General features: G+C 45.0%; 1 protein-coding gene across 2 annotated transcripts in view; it reads left to right on the forward strand.

The window, feature by feature from the left end:
• Nucleotides 1-4,384: 4,384 nt before the first annotated feature.
• Nucleotides 4,385-17,580, forward strand: part of AHNAK2 (AHNAK nucleoprotein 2) — an 81,769-nt gene continuing 68,573 nt past the window's right edge. Inside the window, exon 1 of one of the 2 annotated variants that reach the window (XM_086462658.1) lies at nucleotides 4,385-4,439. In XM_086462658.1, the coding sequence (XP_086318784.1) occupies nucleotides 4,385-4,439 (55 nt within the window). Of the gene's footprint in view, nucleotides 4,440-12,442; nucleotides 12,525-17,580 lie in introns of those variants that run through there. The other variant, XM_086462656.1, reaches the window with a different exon arrangement.

A 17,580-nucleotide genomic window follows, 5' to 3' on the forward strand; every position in this document is an offset into this window, starting at 1 on the left:
GCCTCGGCTGGCCGGTCTGGAAGGGGACACATATTTCCTGGGTCTCGTGTCAGATCTGCCAGCCCCATGCCATGTTTAGGGGCCCTAAGGTGGCTGGATGGGCACTGTGCACCCATGCACACACAAGGAAATGGAGAAACTGGACTGAACTCATCCTTCCAGGCTCCCTGTGCAGTAATGGAAAGGTGCGTGTCTTCAACACCCAGTGCTGGAGACGGGGCAGGAATCCTCCTTCAGAGGTGCGTTTCTATTTCTAGGCACTGTAAAAAGATCTTTAAAAATTAACGTAAACTGTGCATGTCCCTCTTAAAAGCTAAAGACACTTGAGTTATTCCCTTCTTCAGTCACACACTCATACTCCCTCCAATATTTTATTCCTGGGACTTGTAGACTCAGTGGGAAATACCACACCAACAACCTCCTTCTGATATGTAATGACTTCGCTCACTCTGGGACATTGCTCTCTTGGTGGCCTGGTCAGGCCTCACAGCCCTGACATACCATGGACAACTCAGCCTGGTCTAGTGGACTGAAGTCATGACAAGCAATGAAGGGATACAGAGCAGCATGGCTGCGCAGAAGATGGAAAAAGGCCCCTGGACAGGCAGTTTTCCCAAACCACAACCCACTGGGTCACTTGCACCAGTGGCTGCTCTCCTGCTGTGACCCTTCTGGGGTATGAAATGTCATGAGAAAGGTCTGGTATTGTGTTTTTTACCTTATTCTTGTTTGCAGCCCCTGAGGGAGCGTTAGCACATTGCAATTGCTTTTCCCTATTCTTCTGTCATCTGTCGATGTTGTCATGACATTTTTGCCCTGAGGCCATCAGTCCCAGCTGCCAGCCCTGAGGGCATCTTCACTTGGCTGAATATAATGAGCAATGGAGAGAGGACATTTTCAGAGGATAAGACATTTGGATTTTACAAAGAAAGGGCATGCTCAGAAAATGCTTGCAGAGAGCAGCAGGAAGGCTGGCAAGAGCCTAGAGAGGACAGACTCAGTTTTGGCTCTGCAGAGGTTCACCAGCAGGTCTCTCCGTGTGGTTGTGCAAATACAACAAAAGAGCAGCCCAGCTCCACATAGCCAGCAAGTGCAAACAGAACATGCTGGAGCCCACTGATTGCAGCTGTGTGCATGCTGTGCGATTTCCAAATCTTGGTCCCTCCCATCAGCACCTCAGAAAACCCCATGTTTCAGCAGTGACTACCACTGTGATGATGTGTCCAACAGCAAGGAGCTGCTGATTTCTTGCCATTTCCTTTATGAAGGGGCTGTCACTTTCCCTTCATCTGCATTCGGGAAGACTCTGCAAGCAAGAGGCACAGACTTTTCATAATGGCCTCAAGAGAAAATGCTTTCCAGACCCAATGCTGCTCTTTATTCATGTCTCTGGTTCTTCTGAGATAAGGAAGATGTGGATCCAAACCCTAACCCTCGCAAAACAGACTAAGAACTGAACCTGGACCATCAGCATGCCAGGAGAGTGCTCTGTGGACTGAAGCATTATGATAAAAGTGGGTACAACCCTAAACCACTGCAGGTGGAGAAACCCAAACCTGCTAGTGTGGATAAAGCATGCTCCAAGGACACCTAACAAAACGTCTCTGAAGATCCAGTGGACTGAACTTCTTCCACATGACAGCTGTGGGCACATGCAGGAGCAGACCCAGCAACAGAAACGAGGTACCTCCAGAGTATATTTGTGTTCAGCATTAGCAGCCCAAGCAGAGAGCTGGGGTGCTTGGCAGCACAGCGCTGGACTAATTTCTGCACACGTCATACTTCAAGCTCCGAAATCTCATTTGTCTTCCAGGTCCTGCCCTTCTGCTTCTTGTCCTGGATGGTGACATATTGGTGTATTCCTTATCCTGCACACTTTCTGCGTTCTACAGGAATTTGCTGCAGATATCAGAGGCAAAAATAAAGATAACCAAAAAAAAAGACCTACAACAAGAAGTGTTTTGTCTTTGTAGGTGCAAACACATGGACGAAATGAATAAATACAGGGAATCTTCCAGCTGAGCTGTTCTCCTGAGTGTGTGCACATGTGTGCTTGTATTTGCATTTTTACTCAAATTGTTGTCGTCTTCACTAAATATATTACTGTGTTCAAAAGCATAATTTTTAAAGGGCTGTCAACACTAGGAAACAACACGTGGGGTTTTATTCCTCTGCTGCACTAAGAATAATTTGCTTGTCAGATGCCACACTGCTCTCCCGATCAGCTGATTCTGTAAATAGAGAGAAACCACATCCTATGTGCACAGAGAATCCCTGAGTCACCCCTCTATCTTCTGATTCATCTTTCCTGTATTCAAGCGGTGACAAGCTGGGGGGCCTTGGACTGGCTCTGCTGCCCAAGGTTATATGCCATCAGGCATGGGTGGCAGAATATAAAGCATAGGAATACAATACTCTAGCAAAATATTTATCAACTGCCACTACTGCTCCTACCCAAGTGGTGCCGCAATAGACGGCACTGAGATGGTGAATATCCTCTATTCAAGCCCTGTTGAGGTCCAGGTGGGTGTAAGGGGATCGCACAAGCAGAGCAGTTGTGACCTTCCACTCACATCCTATAGTGAAGGCTGTGCCTGTCACAAGCACTGACCCAGCATTGTGGCAGTGGGTTAATACGGGCTGGTGTATCTAACACAAAGTTCTGTCTCATCTCTTGATCCTCTGCAGTAGCTCACCTCATCACAGGCATCTACAGTCCCACAGACACCTGCGGTGGCATTCCTCTCACCTAGCTGTAGGTCTCTACACCTAAGCTTGGTGTCTCAGCTCCCAGGGTAGTTCAAGGTGTCAAGGGTCTACAGTCAAGCAGTCGACTGTAGGTTGTATGGTCCATACAGACAATGAATTCAAAAGCACAGTCTTAACACCCACATATGGTTGGACGACTATAGTCCTTTGAATACAATGGGACACCCAGAGTTACAGAATGTCAGGGATTTTCTGCAGACATCTGAAGCCATGGGAGTTGAACCTTACCCTCAGACATCCACAGACCCAACTTCTGGTGGGAGTCAGCTCTTCTAAGCTCTTTGAGGACCCAAACGCCCACAGTCCTGGCTGGGCCCAGCTAACTGGTGTCGTGGGGGTTATGGCCATTAAGACGAAGCAAATGCTAAGTACAAACTAAGCTGGGTGCCAGAAGCAGCAGAATCATGTGTGTTACCTTTATTGCCATGAAATGCCAGTCACCGGGTGACTGGTTACTGTCCAACTCCAACATGAAGCCTTGAAGTCCCTTCCCACCCTGTGCTGCTTGCCAGTACCACTGCAACAGTCACGATCAGAAAACAGGGGTGATGGTACAGGCAAATTCCCTGCCTTCAGCAGCACACACCTCCTGGCTCACACTAGTTGCTCAGCTCCCATGAGGATCACGGAAACCTGACCCACTGATCTTGGTGGGCACTGGATTGGACCTAGTGTGCGTTCTTGCACAGCAGTTGGTTTTGACCCCAGGCTGGTTGTATGTGGAGCAGGCAGTACAATTTCCATGTTTTGTAAAAATTACTAACTAAAGGCTTTGGGATTTCTTTGTTTAATGTGCAATGCGTAAATATCTGAGCATTATCATAAGTAAAATACTGAAGATCTACATACAATTTATCTTGCTCTTTTTCATCCTTGATAGTGGCAAGTATCTGGCTACAAATTGTTCATGCCCAGGACATGTCTCAAGCTGCTTTCTTTGTTGGTTGACTAGGTTTAAGTGTGTGATTTTTAAGCAGTGGCAGATGAGCAGGAACCCTTCTGCTGGCTTCAGTGGGGTTTGGATCATGCCCTGCCTCACAGGGAAGGGAAGATCTCGGGGTCTGCTCCCCTTTCTTGCACGCCTCCCTGCGTTCTCCCAGGGAAGCATGCAGAAAACCTGCCTTGCCACTTCTTGGTCCTGTTCCCCCTAGGGCTGTCCTGGCTCTCTCCATCACTGGGAGGCTGCTGCACTCTCCGTGTCAGCTTGCCCTCTCAACTGGAGCTTGGGGAGTGCAGCAGCCAATCGGGCAGCCAGGCAGCCTGGGTATCCTTCATCAATCTCTTTAAGTGTCTTTGGGCTCTGCTAGGAACATCCACATCACTCCTTTTCTCTCTCTGCAATGACCTGAAGCTCCAGCTCTGCAAGCAGTGATCAGTCAGGCATAATGCAATGCAGGGCAGCCCGGAATAATCTGGTTGGCATCCAAGGATGTATATTCACCGAGAGGCTAAGGAGTGTGTCAGCATTTAGTTTCAGTCTAGCTGCACTTTTCCTGCAGCACAGAATCACAAAGTCTCCGTCTCCTCCTCTGGATTGGGACTGATTCTGCACTGGGATCCTCTGAAAAGACAGTTTTCCTCTCTTGTTATTGCTGTACCACCATAATCTACCAAGATGTGTGACTGCTTTCATCTAGTTCTTCCTAACTGGCCAGGATCTCCAGCCAGTGGTGGGCTTACATTTTCTATACTTTTCTGTATTCTGCTTCTGCTTCTCTGTGCTCTGCTAGCTGCGTATCAACCTCCGAGGCAAACTCTGCAGCTTCTAGGGTGTGGCTTTCTCTGATGCTGCATGAATCAGATAAGGAAAAATAGAGTTAAGAAAAGCCTGTCCTTACCTCCTCTAAACTTTCTTCTGTGCCTGCATTATGTTGAAGCTAAGCTTAAGGAAGCCTTTGACTTTGTATACAAATTAAATTCAGTTGTGTCTAAATTAACTGTTTTGGGTTGCATGCCTCAATTTACATGCTTGCCCTTCATTTCTCATGGCGATTAGGAAGCGACTAGCAGGATACAGTGCATGATAGAATCTACCTGGCATATACAATAGCTAAAAGCTGTGCTGTGTAGTGTATATTTGCAAATTCAACGTGTCCTATGCTCTGTGTTCAATCTGTTGGCTGAACAATACAGCACACTGGAAGAAAGGCTTTTTTTCCTGTCTTTCCCTACTGCAGAGCAGAAGGAAATTAGCAATTTTAGCATTGCAAAATTAGCAATAACCTCTTTTTTAAAGGGGAAAATATACACCTTTTAATATAAGATATTGCTGAAGCAGAACAGTGATGACTGGAAGAATGAGTCAAAAGAGTAATGAAAACCAGTTCTTAGCTGGCAGAAGCGTATCAATAAATTACAAATCTGTTCTTTAGCTTATGCACAGATTAGCCTTTTTTAAAATAAGCAACTAATAGTCTTAAGGTTGTGTCTACAAAAATGTCAAGAATCTGAAATTTGTACAGTATCTTTTTTTCTCTAAAATATACAAAATCTATGTTTATCTACGTTCTGCAATAAATTTCTTCACTATTTATACTGGTAGAAGAAGTTATAATCTACAAAACACAGTCTGTGTACATTTTTATAGCCTAAAAGTGGAGAGGTTTTTTTTTTCAAATATGCCTTATTATTTCTGCTTTTCTTTTGTAAATAGTTTAGGATTATATTTTCCACAACAATGGAAAGTCAGAAATTGCTTGTCAGACTCCCAGTCATACGAAGTAGCATCTTATTGCTTAAGTTGCCTTGTTGAAATCAAGGAGACGACTCAAAGAATAAGTCAGTTCTCTCCACCCAGCGAGAAGATACAGTCCAACCCTCTGCTCGTTACCTGGCGTTTAGATTAAGTAATTGAATTGGTATAAGCAATTATAGCAAATATTTTAGGACTACACCCAGACAGTAACTTGATTTACTCAAAATATACTCGATGAAAGTTTTGGAGGAATGATTTTCTTTTATAAACGTGACTTTTTTAGTAGTATCATTTTCTTAATGTTTGTCTGCCTGCACAGATTTACTCATTTAGCAAACAAACGAGTTATGTGGCTCTTACTATTCTCTACATCAGAGAAATTGTTGGGACTTCTAGGTGTTACCTAATAGAAACAAATAAAAACATAATAAGAACAGAGCGCTCCACGTAGCCGCCCTCCAGGCTTTCCCCACTGACTAGCAAAACATTTGGGTTTTGTTTTTTTTTGCTGAGGAAACAAAATTCTCCTACGTCACGAACGTGGTTTGTTATCTTTCCGGTGCCAGTTTTTTGGTGGTGTGAAAGGATGCTGCGGTGGGTCACATGCAAGGGGAGCATGTTCTGCACCATGTCACGCCACGGCACCGACCGCACCCCGGTGCCTGGTCTGGGAGGCGCAGAGCAGGAGCAAGGCGATGGTATCGACAGTGGGGTCTGTGATGGGAAAGGACGCGGCAGGGAAAGCCGGTTGCATGTGAAACTTGACAGGCATCTGTTTTCCAAACAGTTATTGCTGATGTTTCTTGACAACGGGTTATCATCCTCAGAGGTCAGGGTGCGGCAGGGAAAAGCAGCTTTGTTTTTCTCAGACAGGTAGGCTGGCTGGCTGCCTGGGGCATGTGATATGTGTTTGAGAAAGCCTGCCAAGCACAGGAGAAAGAGAGAAAGAATATTAGCATGGTGATGAGGCTGGCTCATCCAAACAAGGGTGGGGAAAACCACACCATGAATCCCACATCAAGCAGTGCATATTAAATCCCTTGTTTCCTTCACAGCATGGAAGGAAGGCTTGTTAAAAATAGGCTTGTTTTGTAAGCTGCTGTCTCTGCTGGCTATATTAATCTGCCCTCACTTTAGCTGACTGTCATGATGACACAGGTGAGAAACAGATAAAAAAAAAATTTGCCAGTTTTCTTTATTAGCCAGGCAAGCACAAGCATGCACTCAGATCTAACATCTGGAGGATGCCGGGAGCATTTTGCAGTTGTTGATGAACCCCGAGACAATGTTTTTAATGGATAATTTTTGAGTTAGAACAACAAATACATGAGTAGGAGAAGAGAATGTCTGCATCAGCAAACTGTGGCAATTGGCCAAATCCCAAAAGATAAAGTTTTTTCTAGCACATGTGTTTTCTAAATCTATTTACCTTGTTTGGGGCATGATCTAAATCCCCCCCCCCCCCAAAATGGCATTCAGTAAGACAAGTTTGTATGGCCTCCTGATTGCCACAGGACTGGAGCACAGGGTCAAAGCAAAACGTGTATTTTAGGACTTTGGTGAATGGGCACTTGAACTGCAATGGTGCTGCTTCTCAGCTGCCAGCTTCATCGTTGCACTGTGTGAGAACAGCCCACAAGTGGGTTACTGAGATCAGCCAGAGCTGTGAAAGTCCCTGGCCAGGACATTGCAAGCTGTGACATCCAGAAAACACTAAAAGCGAGTTGATATGCCTTCTCCTCTGGTCTTATCTGTGATGCCAAAGGCACAGCGATGGCTGGGTGTCCATTCCATTTTACGAGCTGCTGAACATGGCCCACAACTTTTGAGGATCTAAACCAAAATGCTAGCTGAGCTGCATTTTTTCTTATAAATGTTTTCTCGAGAAGTTTGTCTACGAGCTGCAACAAGGTCCATTCCAGCCCCATTACAGGACAGAAATAAACAAAACCTGTAGGAGACAAACTCACAGCTCGGGTGAGGAACACCCTCCCCGACTCTCAGGAGAGGCTCTGACCTGACATGCCAGTGTATTTCATTTTCCCTCCTTTTACTTCTTTCAGTGAGTGTAACTGTAAAACGACACAAGCTGTTTCAGTTTCAGCAAACACTCACTGTCTGTCCAGTAACGCTTCCCAAATACATGCTCGTTCTACCCCTGGTGACACCAAAATAACTGTGGTGCCAGCACAGACTGAAAGGGAATCTGATTCATCTGGCTCTGACAGAGAGCTCCCTGCCAGCACCATGAAGCAAGCTCAATAAGTTGCACGCCTCTGGCTCCTCTCTGTTCTACCTTACTCCAGTTTTTTATTTTTGGTTATTAGTTTCACACTTCTATTTCCAATGGGAACACAGGCCCTTTGGTGACATATGAGCAGCAAGGGGAAGAGAAACATCAGTGTGACAGAGTCCCACAGGCAACAAGGCTTTCTTTGTCCATCCACTGTGCAATAAAGTGTATTGCTGTTCTCCATCTAACTGCAAGAAATGAGGATGGTATGTACCCGTTAGAGGCACAGCACATTGTGTTTGCCACAGTTTCTGATTCATACAAGGAAGGAACATACCCTAGGAGCAAATCAAAACCAGCTGAAAAATGTTGATTTTTCTTTACTTCTGCATTTCAAACTTCAAGGAAGAAGAAGAATTAATAGAGATCTCAAGTCAGCTTTGGTAGAGCACTCCTCCCTGAGCAATTTGGACTTGTGATGCATTGGCCCAGGGTTTTGTGTGCTGTCTGTTTCTGTCCAAAGCACTCTGGCTGCAACAGCCTCTTTTTCAGGGCCCTTGTTACTGTGTGAGAGGTGGAGGAATGCACAGCGAAGGCCAGGGAGAGCCCCTGCCAGCGAGGGCCTCCGGGCTGCTGCTATTGCTACTCGCTCTGGTGAGGGCTGCCACTGCCAGAGATAAATGACACCGTCAGTTTGATGCGGAGACTCGCTGCCAAGACAAACAGTTAACAAACAGCCAGGCTGGGCTTGTCCGTACAGAGGAGCAGCTGCAAAATAAGCCCGGATCTGAGCTTGCAGCACACACGGTCACCCACTGCCGGTGTCTCATGCAGAGGGACCTTGTATTTCCTGGCACCACAGTCCCGTGCACCCTTGTCCCAATCACAATCCCATCCCCAGAGCATCTTTCCCGTGGTATCTGCTAGCGCAGCCGCCACGGATAACCTGAACACGTGGGATGCTCAAGGCTGCATTATTTAGCAGCAGGATATCCCCATGTGTTTCAGTTGGCAGTGAGATTGCAGGAAGGTTATTTTCACCCTAGTCTGACTTAGAGTGCACCTGTGGGGATGATGGGGCAGTGAGGAGGTGCAGGAGAGAGGATCATGCAGAGCTCCTAAGGCCAGTGTTGCTGTCAAATAAAAGGCACATGGAGCTGGTCTTCTGCACAATTGTATTCCGTTATGAGACACGGATAAGTTTGAAAATGCCTACAAGATCCTGATTTTTCTAGGCTTCATCCTATGTGCTTACTAGTAGTGGATACTACTGCTAAATAGTAGTATCTATGTACCAAAACTTACTGGCGTAACGTCTTTATTTTGTGTCAAAGTGTCTTTGGGGCCATAAAGGTTGCACAAGAGCAACCTTTCATTTCTGTTTGTCCATTAGTTTGTTCCTCTACTAACCCTGCTAGCCCATGTGCCTGCACAGAGCTTCACCATGCAGATAGCAGCCAGGTTTGAGGTTAGAGTAATTAGTCCTGGCTGGGCTTGCAGGGTTTTCTTCAGTACAATTGCACCATTAGATTTCTATCAGTGTGAATTCCTCTGTCAGAACAGGCTGAAAAAAATCTGTCCAGTTGTTAAAATCACTATGGGATAAATATTAGTAAATTTATGCTGGTAAATTAATTGTAAATTGTAGCATGTACTCTTTTACCTGCATTTAATGCTGCATTCATAAAATACGTAAGAGGCAGGAAAACAAACTACTTCATCTGTCCTTCGTGGCCACAGGGCTTTCCATCTCACCTCAATACAAACTTTTTCTAATGGAACACACAGCTGGGATGGACTAGCAGATTAGACCAGCATGAGAGCAGAACACGCACCTATGTACCAAGAAAAGAAGAGGAAGCAGCCCTGTCACCTTCACCCTTTTCTTAGGGCACAGAAGGCAGATGACTGCATAATCTGGGAAGTTTTCCAGACTCGATCTCTATTTTTTTAAAGTTCATGACACACAGCATGAAGAAGAATGCTTTAAAATACTGTGGCATCACACATTTTTCAGGAGAGATGCTGTGAATGCAGATGAATACAGAACAGATCAGGTTCCCCACACTTTTGTTTTCAAGGTCTGGCAGTACCAAAGCAGTGCTCATCTTGGACTGGCGATCAACATCAGTAAATCCCTTTGGGATTCAGCAGCAGTATGAAAGGGGTAAATCCACCCCAGTCTCCCAAGGGACCAGGAAGCCTGCTGCCATGGGCTAGAAGAGGAAATGTGATAGCCCCCAGTGAAGCCAGTGCTATATGGGGTGGTTTGTCACAGACATTCATATTCAAGTTCCCTCTACCACTGTTTAATGAAACAACAAGAAAGGGGTCTTCCACCAACCCGAAATTCAGTATGACTGTGCCATGAAAAAGACTCAGCACTTCTGTGGCACCCGTTTTCACAGTGGGATCAATGTTCTGGTAGATCAGGCACTAGAGATGAGGACTCTTCTGTTGACTCCTGTCACTGACTGTGACCTAATAAAATCAATGGGGGATTTCACCACAAAGCCAGCTTGGACCCTTGATATGTACCTTTGAGAACATTGCTGTTGCCTTAATGCCTCACCCTAAAAATGATTACCCTTGTCTTTATTGGGCTCCCATATTTAATTAATGGCTGAAAAGCATCTGGAGAAGGTTGAAGTAGGCAAATTATGCAACTTCACTCTAAGTCTGATGATTAGTATCACCATTCCCAGACTACAGTCTCCCTTTGATATTGGAAACAACAACGAGAAAGATGCTGACGATGGTGACATTGGTTTTGGCTCTAGCTGATGGAACGTAGTCATCTCATATCTTAGAATCCCAATTACACCAGCAGATTTACTCCGGATTCACACTAGTGTAACTGGAAGAGGTAGTTGGACCACAAAAAGCTTTAGTAAATGGGGGTTAAAGCAATGATTATGAAAACAAAAAGGATTAAAACACAAGGTATGGAAAAAGATGAAAAAGGTGAGTCTCAGCAGCAAAGTGTGAGGAAGCTGGATCTCAAGCTGTGGTGAAGTATGAAGAAATTGGTGAACTGGTCCAACAGTCAGAGTTTCTGAGCCTTCAACAGCTGTTCTCCGTGTTACAGAGAAGGGTCAACAACCTGATGGAAGAGAGAAGCACGGTTGGACTCCAGTCACTATACAGATAAGAAGAAGCAGGAGAACATAAGAGACTTGGACAGCCACACAGATCCCACATCACCAGAAAGGCAGCAGTAGCATTAAAGGGAGGAGGAAGAAAATAGCCTAGGAAAGCTTTGCTATGAATGATCATGAAATTATGTCAAGCAACCTATAAACAGTCTCAGGGAGAAGCTAAATAACAAAACTTTTCTTGTCTCCCTCCCTTTGCCTTTGGGTCCTCTCTTAATCCAGAGTGACTGTAGCAAAACAACACAAGGATAGTTGGGCTCCACCTAATTCAGACTAAGGGTAACTCACCTCCTCCCCACCCTGTTTCCAATTCTTTTCTGTAACTGTGCCATGCTTGTCTTTTACACTCTGATCTCTGTCCTGAGCCACAGCAGGAGTGAACAGGGAGAGGAGGAACATTAACCTTTTCCTTGATAAGCAGAACAGAACATGACTGGTGTGAGGGGGAGCATAGCGCCTTTGCTTGGCCACTAGATTAAACAAGTAGAGAAAAACTTCCATTTGCATGTCACTATCCTGATTTCCAAAGGCGGAAAAATTCATGGAAGAGATTATGCTCCTCACCACCATCAATCCTGAAATTTAACTGAACTTTAGCAAAATATTTGCTGTGTTATGTAATAGAGATGGATTACAACAGCCTGCCACATGGCTGAAAACTGCAGTTTTAACCCCTGGACAGACTGCCTTGCGATAGGTAAAGATAAGAAATATCATGGAGTTATAAGAATAGTCCAGCTCAGACAAACCTCCAAAATACAGTTTGAGGGTCCATCTGATAGAACTGCTCTAAATATCTGAGGCCACATTTCTTACTGATCTTCTTGGCTATGTATAGCCTTTCGATCTTTCTCCTCACCTCTCCTCCTGAGCAGTCTCAGAGCAGTTCTTCCCATTCCCCAGGTGCCTCTTTCTCAGACTTCCCACCCTTTCTGGCTGCTGAGGACCCCTTGAAGACGTTCTCTTGGAACCCATGAGTTTACAGTGTCATCCTTGATGTTACAGCCACCTCTCCTGCAACCAAAGGTGTTGTTAATTACCTCATTATTGCCTTAATTCAGTGATCTGTGCCAGGACTAGGAGCAAAGATGTGGTAGTTTTGGCTGCAGGGCACTGCAGAAACCAAGGCATGAACCCTACAATGGTCATTAACCTCAAGACACCATATCGTCTCTGATGTTGTTATATGCATTCAGCTGGATGAATCTGCCACAGGCAGAGTAGCACCTTCATTTTTCAGTATAGCTGCAGCCTAGGCTTTAAAGTCTCTACATCTGGTCAGCTATTATTTGGGGAGCACTTAAAAACTGGAGAAGCTGAGTATTGTAGCTAATTAACTGAGCCAGAAAGACACAAAGAATGTTTGAAACAGAAGAGAAAACAAACAAAGTCTTGGAGAACATTCAAAGGCAAGGCAGACTCGCTGCAATTTGCCGCTCAACACACAGAGAGGCTCATGAAGGCTTACAGAAACACGGGCAAAGGGAGTTGCCTTTGGGAAGACCTAGCTGAGAAGGGCTCACATGATGCAAGGCGGGGTTTGGAGCCGAAGCCGCCCCATCTGCCCTACCCTGTGACTTGGGCCCATGAATGACCCAAAGCACCTCATTCATCACGGCGGGGACAGCTGTCAGCCAGGAGACTGAGACTGAGACCTGCCCACGGCTTCCAGGTAGGAGCTTGCTTCTTGCAGCATGTCTCTCATTGCCTTGCCTCATGCTGCCTTGCAGTCACTGCTGCAGACGTTCAGGAGGAGAGGCACCTAGTGCCCTCAAGAAGATGCATTTTCTTGCTTCTCTGAGCACATATCACATCAAGATCTTCCACCTGTGTCTTAGGTCTCCTCTCTCTTTTCCCCAGCTCCTGGGGCTTGAAAATCTTGCTGAATGTGTGCTAAGGCAATAAACTGGTTTTATTTCCCTTCTCCTGGTGTTGCTGTCATGACAGAGGAAGGTAGGATGCCCTCTGTCTTGACAGAGCAACCTATGTGCTGCTGTGACATGTACATTTGCTTTCTTTACAAATGCCTGGAAAATAGAGTGGCGAGGAGCTTCTTGAAATGGTTATGAATCATTGAACTTAACTGGCACCCACCCAGGCCCCCAGATGGGAGAAGAGGAGCTTTTTCTAAGCCCTTCCCACATTCCTGTGCAAATAGAAGGGATGAATGATCACCATACCCAATGCCAGACGTTTTTCTGGGCCAAATTCACACATGAGTCTAAGAAAGCCAAAGGGAACTGAAACTGGTGTAGCTCTCCCTTTCTTCCGCTTCTTGCAATGACTATATTTCATATGTTCAAATCCTTCTGGGATTGCTTAGACTGACTTTGTGTAATTATTTTCATCCTTGGATTAAGCAGGCCAAATATGTAAGCTGGATCTCAGCTTGCTGAGATCTTCTTTTACACCATATTTTGTCCCTCTGGCATATACATTACACAGCAGCAGATTGGATAGAAGTAGTTTTTTCAGAATAAAAGTCTGTCTTTGCTTGAGGGTGTCAATTTTCTAGTAATTCTTGCTGCTCTATCTTGTATGGATACTTCAAAGGACCGTGGAAGAGTCCTAAACCAGGCATCTAAGCACACTTGCTCTCTGTAAACACTATCTGACACCCCTCCAGATTTAGAGCATGCACACATTTCTCACCCTAGAGGTTAGGGGGAAGGTGTGACTTGGTGCAAAAGCATTTAACTGCAACCTTATTTCTACCAACTGTTCTTGTCCTTCATTGGTCATATCAGCTTGTGATCATTGGTAAGATGTGCAGATTCATGGATGTACCTGAACCTGGAGGATATCTTTATCTGCAGATGAAATAGAGAATGGCGCTGGTTGAAATTAAAGACAAAAGGATACAAAAGCTGTGGGACCTCCAGGAAGGAGCAGTGGCTTTGAAGTCAGCTTTTAGTTGCCTTGTTAGATGCCAGTAGGTATAGCAGAAAGTGTGGACTTCCAGTGTATCATGCTATGGGAAGTCCTGAGTCCGTCCTGTGTGGAGTGGCACGGTATTTATGCATTATGAAACATTTAACGTGTTCCGTCTGCCACCAGGTCAGGGTCAACAGGTGCAGTTAAAAATAAAAACAATATTTTTGATGTGCACCACCTTTCTTGATGCTGGCACAGTGCCACTTAAAAGCTTAAATCTTTCATGATTGAAAATTATTTACTGAGCAGCCAGAGATTTCTAGGCTTTTCCGGGAAATAACAATAGTTTTGAAATCTCCAGCTGTGGGTCCTCTGTATATTGGTCTTCCTTAATTTTTGTCATGAGCATTTGGGGGCTAAAATTGGAATTGTGTTGCTTGGCCATTACTGGAGACACTTTGGCTAGAGAAATCTTACTGTCCAGTTTCTACATCTACTATTAGTACATGCTCAAAGTCTTCCTTTAGGCTCTTCCCTATGAACTTGTGTGCTAGATGATTTGTTAAATCCAGTTGTGATGGGCAGAAAATGCACAAGGGGCAAATCTCAGCTACACATCCGGGAGGACTCTTTCCCACCAGACCCATCTCTCCAAGACTCCCTTCCTCCTTGCTCCACACAATAAATTCCAGTTTCTTCTGTGCTGCTGACATCTGTCTCCACACGTACCTAGTTCAGTCCAGGTTGAAGATGCGCTCTCCTTGGCCAAACCTTGACCAGGTCCAGCTTGTACCTGACCCTAATCCATCCAGCAGTAATGCCTGCCATTGGGGTTTTTTCTGCTGTCTCCTTTCTTCAGCTCTGTAATCTTGCAGGATTTGTTCCAGGCAGGGGCTGATGTGCTGCCAACCTCTCCTGCCCCAAGACGGCTCCCGGTAGGGACATGTTCTGTCCAGAAACAGAGAAGTTTTAAGGCAAAACAAACATGGCCACTGAACTAAGTCAAGTAGCTAAGAAAATCTTGCAGTGGTTTGGAAGGAATGGCTGCTTCAGGCTCCTGTCTGTCTCATGTTGGCTTTATCAGGAGCACATACCGAATGGTCTCACCATCCTGGCTTGGGCACTGTTCTCTTGGTCTGCCTATTGCCTGGTCAGTCTGGTCTTCATAAAATGACTGTGTCTTAAAATTCATGGGCGGTCTTGCTGGTAAAACTCTAGGTAACATCTGGCAGAATGACTTTTTCCTTTTTGCAGATCAGTGGATGATGACTGTGGGCCTTGACCTGCTGATTCCCAAACCGGTTCTGGTTTGTAGGCACCCCAAGGGCTGTTCTGCAGTGCTGCTCTGTTCTAACTTGTTTCCTTCTTAAAAGTCAAAAGCTCCTCCAGATTAAAAAAGTGTAAATAAGAACATGAAAGATTAATGCTGTACCTGAAACTAATCTCTTTTCCAAGCTGTCTTTTATGGTTTCACTGAGACTTCTCTTCCATGCATTTACCCAGGTCCAATTCATCCATGCCCTTGTTCCTCTGTCTCACAACCCTTAGTCCTCTCTCCAACTTTACTGGCAAGTTAGATGAGTGCTACAGAATGCAAATAAATCTTTGAAGGTATTGCTGGCATCTGTACTCTTCCTCCTTCCTCCAAATCAGTGCAGGGAATTAGATTTGCAGCTTGGTTGAGATTTAGGCATTTATGAGGCTGTAAATAAAACATTGTTCAAACTCGTCTGTGATATCCATGGTCTTCTGGATTTCTGGATTTGCTGATTTTGCACCAGGCTCATGCTGCTATTTAAAAGTGAATTGACTGTCCTGTCTCATCTCTTCCTGGATAGCATGACTCATATGAGAAACCTCCTCACGGGTTTCTAACAACTTCGTTATGGGGTGTGCACATACAACATCTTTTTGTTGGTCTCGGAGTTTGTGAGATGTGGCTAGATTTTCACAGAGACCACACAAGGTATGATAATAAAACTGACCAATTGGGCATTTGGGATGTTTCACTCCTTCATTCTTTTGCCAGTTTTAAAGTGTCAAGTTGCTGCTTGGGGACTTCTCATTGCCTCCAAGGGCTTGTGGTTTTCTGTGATGCATGATCAGTTTGGATATGGAGATGGTTAATGGGTCCTTCATTTCTTGCTGAAGGATCTTTAAGGAAGGAATAAAGTGCAGGAGAGGAAATTCATTATTTTCCCCAGTGAAAAAAAAAGACCATTTCTCTTTGAGCGAGAATTTTATATCTGAATATAAACCATGTTTAATTGGCTTTTCCCTGTTGAAATTTTGCAGTTTCAGCGGAGGGATGACAAAACCTTTTCAGCAAGGAGTGACAGGATACTCGGGAAAAGACAATCTGCAGCCTTTTTGCTGTGATTTATTGACAAAATAGACTATAGAAATAGTCTAAAGCAGGGAAAGAATAGTCCTAGGCCACAGCATTACAGATGTGTTTCCAGAATTAGTCTTGGAGCTGAAAATGCTGAAAGCAAGGTGAGCAGAAAGTTGTCTCTGCAGGGGTCATGCTGGAAGCACTTAGCGCCCGATGCGAGGTGCTCAGTCCCTCCAGCCCCCTCCTGCAGCTCAGCAGGAGGCAAGGTGGTGATGTTCATGTTTCTTACTGAACCCCCGCAATGAGAAGGGCTCAGAAATGAATGAGAAACCCTCTGAACTGAAGATGAGAGGAGTAGGGAACACAAGACAAATCAAATCTGGTTAATTGTTGTTACGTTGCTGTTTCCATGTGCTAGGCAAAATCTGCTCTGCTATCTTATCCCCATGTTCACAGGGGTAGAATATAATTGCACCTCCCTCCGCCATCAGGGAGAGCTGAAAGGCACCTGGGGAAACAGATCTAGTGAATGAAGTCTCACCCGGGGTGCATGTGCCATTTTTACCCATGCGTTTTTCAGGACTGAGAGAAAGATAAATATCGTTGTTAATAAGATAAATTATTAGGCCCTGTAGTTGTACCTAATTCTACAGAACGACAGACCTACACCCAGTGAGGCCAGTTTTCCACACAGCATGAATCACTTGCTCGTTGTTTTGTGCTCACTAGTTTCACATTTTGATTTTCCATTCCCCTGGCTTTCCTCATGCGGATGAATAATGGACCATTTATAATACATCAACAATATTGGAGCACACGATTATGGCTTCAGCCTGTGTAATCCCTTCAGACAGTTCACAGAGCACGAACGCCTGTCGTGCAGAGCCACATCCTATTTCCACAAAGAAAACAGAAGGGGTTGCCAGCCTGGCAGATTCTCCCCTCTGCCACTCAAAATAGCTCTCAGGAGCTGAGTCATGAAGTGGATCCCAGAATAACGGGCGATTCCTTTAACCCAGGGACAATAATCAGCTGTGCTAACAATTACAGATGGAAATGGGCTTCAGGCAGTAGTTTATCATAAGACACGCTGAGCCCTTCTGTTGCTGTAAATAAATACCTGGGTGAACTTTCTTTGAATCCAACTAAATAAGGCTGTGTAATCGAGCTTTATTCTGTTGCATCAGGGGCTGAGCCTGCTTCTGCTGCACGTAGCTGTGACGACTTCAGTGGGTCGTTGTGCAGAGGCAGAAGCAGCCCCGAGGACCGAGCCTGTGTTGTTTTCCCACGTCACTGCAGGACCTGCGCTGGATACTGGCACATTCAGCATCCTTATCTTTCATGGATACTGCTTTAAGGATAACATGCTTCTCTCCACACATTCAAAGACCTTAATTAAGGACTACCAGATCAGACTTAAGCATGTGACAGATGCTAATTGCAGTTCTGCTCTTCTATTTCCTTATCACACCATTTCTTCTGTCATGTATTTGTTGAATATTTGGAAAAGAAATAGTTC

This window comes from Leptosomus discolor, chromosome 3 (genome assembly GCF_034619465.1).
Source record: "Leptosomus discolor isolate bLepDis1 chromosome 3, bLepDis1.hap2, whole genome shotgun sequence".
Classification (NCBI taxonomy): Eukaryota; Metazoa; Chordata; class Aves; order Leptosomiformes; family Leptosomidae; genus Leptosomus; species Leptosomus discolor.